Genomic DNA, 7,243 nt, shown 5'->3' with positions numbered 1-7,243 from the left:
ATACATAAAGATTCCAAAGTTGGAGATTTAATTACAGAAATCGGTTTCAACTTATTTACTTTTACAGATTGAAAATAGTAAAGAGTCTACAAGAAGCACTAAAGAGGAAGAAAAAGAACAAACCCTCCATTATGGAGAGATTCAGTTTCTAAAGCGAAGCCCTGAACCATCCAACTGCAGAGTGGACGGTTCAGACACAGTCTACTCTCAGGTTAAAGTACTTGAGCCAGCAAGTCGTTTGAGGCAAATGGCTGATGACCCAGAATGCCTCAATGCTCAAGTAAGACATTAGTGATTTTAGATTTATTTTTATTTCTACTGGTTTCTGTGTAGTTTAATCCTTTTCAAAATACCTCATGTACAAAAAGGGCACCTGAATGTGTGAATGCAATACTTACACTTCCTCAACAGGAAACTTGAACTTTCACACTTCAGCTTTTCTTTTTCTTTTTTCAGAAGAATATACACAGATGTATGCAAATAATGTCAGAGCTCTGAAAAAAAGGGGAACCTTGCACAGTTTTCTGTTCACACATCTGCGGCAAATGAGCACCAAGAGATTAACTTGTGTCATGCATGTGCCTGAATCCCATGTCAGCTTTGTTTCATATGCTGTCTTGTGATATCAGACAGAAAAGCTGTATCTTATCAGTTTGTATTCTTTCATTTTCAGCCCAGTTATAATCCAATGCATTGCAAAGTACACGTTTCTTTAAGGTTATGTAGGTTCATATTCTCTTGGTTCTGCTCTCCACTTTGGTAGTCACCCTACTGATGTGTATCTAATCTTTCACTATTCCAACAAAAACGTTCCTGAGTGCATTTATGTTGTTGTCATTTCCTCATGAGCTTTGTTACTGCAGTTTCTGCTACAGGAAGTTTCTGACCTTTTTCTTTTCCTGCTCACAGCCATCAACATCTACGTATTTGAAGAAAGATGTCAATTAAACAATAAATGAAGTTACAATAAGTTATTGTGACTTATGTACGAGTCACAATAATATTAATTTTTTTCCATAGGGATTAAAAAAATACATATAAATAAATAATAAATACGTTGAATCTGTGGCCTCTCGGAGCTGTGAGGGTTATGTCACAGATGCTTTTGAACGGCTTCATGAATTATTAAGCAAAAATGTACAGTAAACTCAAAGTGAGACGAAGGAACAGATGAAACTTAACAGAAAACCCAAAAGGAAGGGAAACATTTCTGCATATTTTCAGTATCTTATAATCCCATTCAGACGGTTTGCAGCTGTCTGAATGTTTGGTGTGCTGGTTGGAATGCAGATTTCTGATGTGTGTATTGAACACACAACATTTGCGTTATCCTCCAGTTGGAGAACTTGTGAGGGAAAAGTTTCAAGTGAAAGGTTGGACAGAACAGAGACACAAAAACTTAAGATATTAACTAACTATAACTATAATTTATGCACGAAAGCTGTAGTTGATTCATGAGGTCACCAAGCTAGCGCTGAATGTAAAATTACCCTAATGTGTGACATTGCTAAACCGTATGCTGTTTCACATTTAAGAACTAAATATGGGTTATTTGGTTTGTAATAATTAATCAATTTTGACCAATAACATTGAATTTTCTTTAAATGACACATTTGAATCCAATGTTTTAAAATGCATTGTGCATTATTAAATCCATGTTTCTGAGATTTATTTTCCAGAAATAAACCTCAATGTAAATATTATACATTTCAAAAACTGCAGAAATGCTCTCTTCATTACAAGTGCTGTTTTTAATTATATAAGCTTTTCCTGCTTTCCCTTATTCTTATTTAGCTGTATGGTTGCTAAAAACATGTTTTAAATACAGCAACCATTCACTTCGTGTTTGACTTTGTTGTCAGCCCAAGTGAAAATGGTAACGGATGGAGAAATTGTTGTGATACCAGGAAATACTTTGTAAGTTTTCAATACCATATTTGAAGTGGTGAGGACAAATGAGAAGCCACTGGCTTGTATTTGATATAAATATACTTATGGGTTCTCTTTATCTACTGTTTCCAGACTGTTTTCTTTGTGTTGATTTTTGACATCTATTTGCTATATGTCCACCCAAAATCCACACGATTTCGATTCAAGGTCAAGAAAACTTTATTGATCCCAAAGGGAAATTAAATATTGTTGTAGCATGTAGGAATAAAGTCGTGATATTACGACTTGTTTCATATTATTTATTCTCGTATTATTTCGACATTCTTTTCGAACCACTTTATTGTCGTAATACTATGACTTTATTCCCGTATTATTTCGACATTATTCTCGTTATATCATTACTTTATTCTCGTGATACTACGACTGTATTCTCCTAATTTTATGACTTCATGCTCGTAATTTTATTTTTTTCTTATGGTTGTTGCACTTTGTCATACAAATACCGAAATAAGTGTACATTTTAAAATGAACTCTTTACCTCCATTGAAACTATCAGACCTGCTCCCCCTTCCTGAGTTAGCTAGCATCTGTGGTTACAAATATCAAGCGTGTCTATATTTCCATCAGGGATAATAGCGCCATCTTTAGGCCACACTACTTCTAAATATAAGGCTGCAGTCTCTCTCTCTTACCACTAGGGGCGCTGTAGTTCATCAGCAGCTCAAAGTGAACAGTTGTTCTTTGACCTCATGAAGAGTTTCTTTCCCAGATTCCAGCATTCCCAGGTTAGAAAGAGGCCCGTTTCCCACATAGACTGGTTGGTACGCTTATAATTGTAATCTTTAATTGGGAGATTCAACAATTGATCTGATTTAGTGAGTAAAAAACAACTTAAAAATGAAAAACTGTGACCCACAACCCATCAAATCCTTGAGTCCATTCAGTCGCCACGTAGACTGCAGACATCAACAGGTTAACCATTTTAAAATGAAAGAAAACAGAAATAGAACATCTTAGCCAATTTTATTTTATGTTTAAATCATATATACAAAAATCCAGTGAAATAGGCACTTTTACATAATTTCAAAGTTATTGCATCAAACTGTTTTTTTTATTCACCCTTGAAGCTTTACATATAAAACATGACAGTTGAGATAAAATGCAGATTTAGCCTACTCTAACCTCTCACACCATCAGAAAGGAGATTGCATGTGATTAATATAGTAAATGACAAAATAAAATGTAAATGTGTTTATTTTGATTGTTTAGTATTTTTTTAGATTTAGTCCAACTTGAAGTTTAAATGTCCCCCCATGCTGACTATTATTGACAAGTTGACAATAACCAGATCCAGAGGCAAGACAAGGAAAACAAAAAGTTCAAAAGTTATTTCCTTTTTAAGCTCAGGTGCATTTTTACCTTACTCTATTCAGAGAGCTCAAAAACACTTTTAAGTTCCAATTTGTGTTCTTGTTTACTTTCTGCGAGAGCTGAAATTCACAAATTCAACATTATTTGCAAACTCCAAACTTCATCCTTTACAAGCAGAAGACACCTGTGGATTACACAGAAGAGAAAAAACAGTGTCAAGTTCCACATTTACAGCAGATTTTTACAAAAAAAAAACTACCTCATGGAAAAACAGGATTATCAATGCACAGAAACTTTACTGTGGTACATACCTGGAGCATCACAGTGCGTACATCTTACACATCGGCATCTGCAATAAGACAAAAAAAAATAAATCCATTATGTTAGTTTATGAATAACTTTCCAGACAATCATTTTCAAAATGTATGTATACTGTATATCACCAATTAGCTTGTAGCCTAAAGCATAGTGGAAAACAATATCTTTCAACTGAGTTTCCACAAGGGTCCTCTTTCTCATTCGGGTCCCTGTGGTTCAAACAATTTTATCAATAAAGTGCAAAAGCTTAAAAGCAGTACCCCATTCATGGGTTGTTTCATTTTCCACATGTATCACTCTGCATGTGTAGCGCTCTCCTTCCTTTGGAGTGAAATGCGCGTGCTTGGTGAGGTGGTAGTGCCAGTTCTCCTCAAAGGCCAGGTCAGTCTGCTTGGCATCAGCTATTTCCTGTCCGTTCTTCAGCAAATCAATTTTGATCTCTGGTGGGTGGAAGCCGCTGACGTGGCAGATGAGGACGTTTTCCTTCCCATACAGCCCAGGGTTGCGACTGTAGATCTGCACCTTTGGTGATGCTGACAACACATACACGGACAGCATTAACACATCTTCAAAAAAAGGCTTTAGAATAATTCAACAAAATTATACACTTTTTTTTTTTTAGTCTTAAAATGGCAGTGACAAATAAAAGTTATGGCATTTGGAGAACTGAAGGACTTTCTAATATAATGTTACAGGTAGCTGCACAACTGCGCAGCTACCTAAGGTTTGAGGAACATCCAGTTCTTCCTCTTTTATCATCTACACAACCAACATGAATACTTTTTTTTTTAGGTTGACACATTCCACATTTAATACTAATGCACAGTCATCCCTAAGGGCCAATTAAAGAACGCCAAAGAGACCAGTTAACTTACCAAGGAAGACGCTGGGAGATAAATATATTAATCCTAAAAATGTCCCAATCCTTGTTTTAGGGACATAAAATTTGTTTGCTTTCAAAACTCGTCTTATCACCATTTTGCAGTGACTAATTAAAGCCGCTGACATTTTTGTTTGGGAATGTTTTTCTTACTAACGTAACCAACAGCGGACGGACCTGTTTGAGTGGAATGAGGAACAAGGTTGCACTTGAACGTAGAAGCAGAAACATCAAACACTGTCCCCCCCAGCCGAGAGACTCTCAAAAGGAAAGACGCCAACAGAAGTTGTTTTGAACAGACGGATGGGAGACAACAAAACCAAACTCTACAGCCACAACCATATATTTCTGCTCAGGAACACAGTTTAATACAATTACACTCCAACAGTCCTCTTGGGATGATTGTTTTCTAGTAACTCGATCTGTCAATAGTTGGTATCTCCTCACCCATACCTTGTACAGCCATTGAAAACAAAAAAAGCTATACTTTGTACCCAGCTAAAGTCCACAATGAACATAAAACTCTTGGACTTAGACATGTTTTACAATCTTAAGACACAACCTCAGTTTCTTTAGGTGACTATAAAATCCTCATAATATTCTTTCTTGTGGATAAAATTGAAAATGTGAAGAACATCTTGATTATAACATTATATTTTTAAATTATGCCAACTTTTTTCTCATAAGTAACAAGTTCTCTAAGACTCAATAAAAGTGTTGTTTAATACAGTAAAACCATTTCACACTCCAGGCCCATGACGAGATAATAAACAATGGATAAGAACTGGTTCTAATCACAGCAGTAAATTTAGTGTAGTCAGGAAGAGGTATTGCAGCAAAGTGAGCAATTTTGCGCAACACACTCAGGGTTTTCCCCCAGTGTATCATAAGCCTGGTGGGCCACCAGGCTAAGTATTGCTTATTTATTTAAGTCGTTTTAAAATGTTCACATTTTTTCAGACTTTATAGTTGGTGTTCAGGTATAAACCTTCCAATCTTTCAAAAATACATAATTATCAAGGGATATTTTTAAATTTCCTGTCAACTTTAAAGATTTTTTAAATTCAAAATCACTCAATCATGCTGGACGACTGCCCTAGCACCCAACCACTAGGCTTATATGTTTTCTGGGGGAAACCTTGATACTGAGTCTGACTGGATTGCAATGTACCTAGAATCAAATTGAAATTTATGTAATTTAATTTAAACAGGACTGATTTTATTTGACATCTTTGATTTGGACCTCTTTGCATTGTAAAGTGCCTTAAAATGACCATTGTTGAAAATTGGCCCTTGTAAAACAAACTGAACTAAAGGCTTTGATACATTAGCAATAAAACTCCAACAGTCAATGTATGACTCATATGACATGGCAGACACTTCCATGTGCCATTATATCATCTATTCTCTTGGTTTATACATGAACCTGAGAAACATAGTTAAACACCAGGCAAAGCCCCTATAAATAAACGACAATAAAATGTAATCTTAACATAAAACTTTTTCTTTTTATCATTGAATACTAATACGTTGTTATTATGGTAAAGTTAATATGGAAAAGTTGTCTTGAGTCATAGAAAATCCTTTAAATGTAGTTGTATTTTTCAGAAGTACACCAAATTGTACAGAATATAGAAAAAAGCAAGTCACGTTCCTTTAAAATGAGCTCTATTTACGAAGAGAACCATAAAGCCAGCTACGTGTTTGTACTTTTCTAAATAAAAATAAATAAGTCCAAAATTATGCGGGTTATTTAGAGAGAAAAAAAAACATAACAGGGCTCTGTCTTTTAAAAACGATTCAAGTACGAGTGTACTACTTAACCACTACAATGTATTTACCGAGAATTATTTTTAACAGGTTACACAAAGACAGTGAGCGACATGTTTGTTTTTATTTTAAGAAAGCTTCTTACAGCTATTCTAAAACAGATGTGTCCGCTTAAAATATTTGTTCTATTTTAAGCTTACTCACCGCACTAATAAATTAGTAATTTATCCGGGTTATATCTATGGTTAGGCCTGAACCTGTACATTTTCGAGTCTTCTTCCTTGTAACACAGCGCCATATCTGTACAGTATACCCGCTGAAACAAAAACAAAATACGGAACACAACTAAATTACCTTCTTTAGCCATTACAGCATAAGACGCGAAGAGAACAATGACCAGGAAAACCAACTCCTTCATGATTCTTTGTTTTAAGACGGTCTCTGGTAGAAGAAGGTGCTTTCTCTTCGTATAAAAACGATGACAAAAAGTGCGCAACAACTCGAATCGAAAGTAAAAACGTTAGTAAGGTGAAGGACACCCAGATAAGACTAACCCCGCCTAGCAAAGTCACTGAAGGCCACGTGATATTCCCTCAACCAATAAGGAAATTTAAAGAAACTGTCGCTAGGTGGAATTTACATTAAATTATTGACGTTTTCTTTTTCTTTTAGTTTTCTGTGTAGCTAGCAAGCAATGAAAATGTGTCTTACCCCCATCTAGTGGTCAGAATGTTAATTATAATCAGCTTGGTTATAATGGATCAATCAAGTAATATGTAAAATGAACAGATAATTGAGAAGTTTTGAGTTAGTTTTTAAACTATCAATCACATAAGATTTTTGTTCTTAATTTAAGATATTTGTTCAAGATGCCTGACCTTAATTTATCATGATGACGTAATCCCATGGCAATATGGCATGAACAAGTTCGGACATGTCATCTTTTCCTCGGTACTTTTAGAGAGATAGAGAATCACTCTTTCCTTTCCAACACAGTAATAAAATCTAGTTGTA

The 7,243-nt window shown here is 35.2% G+C and overlaps 1 protein-coding gene across 1 annotated transcript; it reads right to left on the bottom strand.

Moving 5' to 3' along the window:
• Nucleotides 1-2,894: 2,894 nt before the first annotated feature.
• On the bottom strand, nt 2,895-6,800 carry LOC103482478 (beta-2-microglobulin-like). Its single transcript, XM_008438665.3, has 4 exons — nt 6,584-6,800; nt 3,840-4,112; nt 3,573-3,610; nt 2,895-3,445 (listed from the first exon to the last, which is right to left on the bottom strand). Exons 1-3 carry the CDS (start codon nt 6,645-6,647, stop codon nt 3,597-3,599), a joined length of 351 nt encoding a protein of 116 aa, XP_008436887.1. The 5' UTR covers nt 6,648-6,800; the 3' UTR covers nt 2,895-3,445; nt 3,573-3,596.
• Nucleotides 6,801-7,243: the final 443 nt, after the last annotated feature.

This window comes from Poecilia reticulata, chromosome 20 (genome assembly GCF_904066995.2).
Source record: "Poecilia reticulata chromosome 20, P_reticulata-male-v2, whole genome shotgun sequence".
Lineage (NCBI taxonomy): Eukaryota > Metazoa > Chordata > Actinopteri > Cyprinodontiformes > Poeciliidae > Poecilia > Poecilia reticulata.
This window is presented reverse-complemented; position numbering and strand designations above follow the sequence as displayed.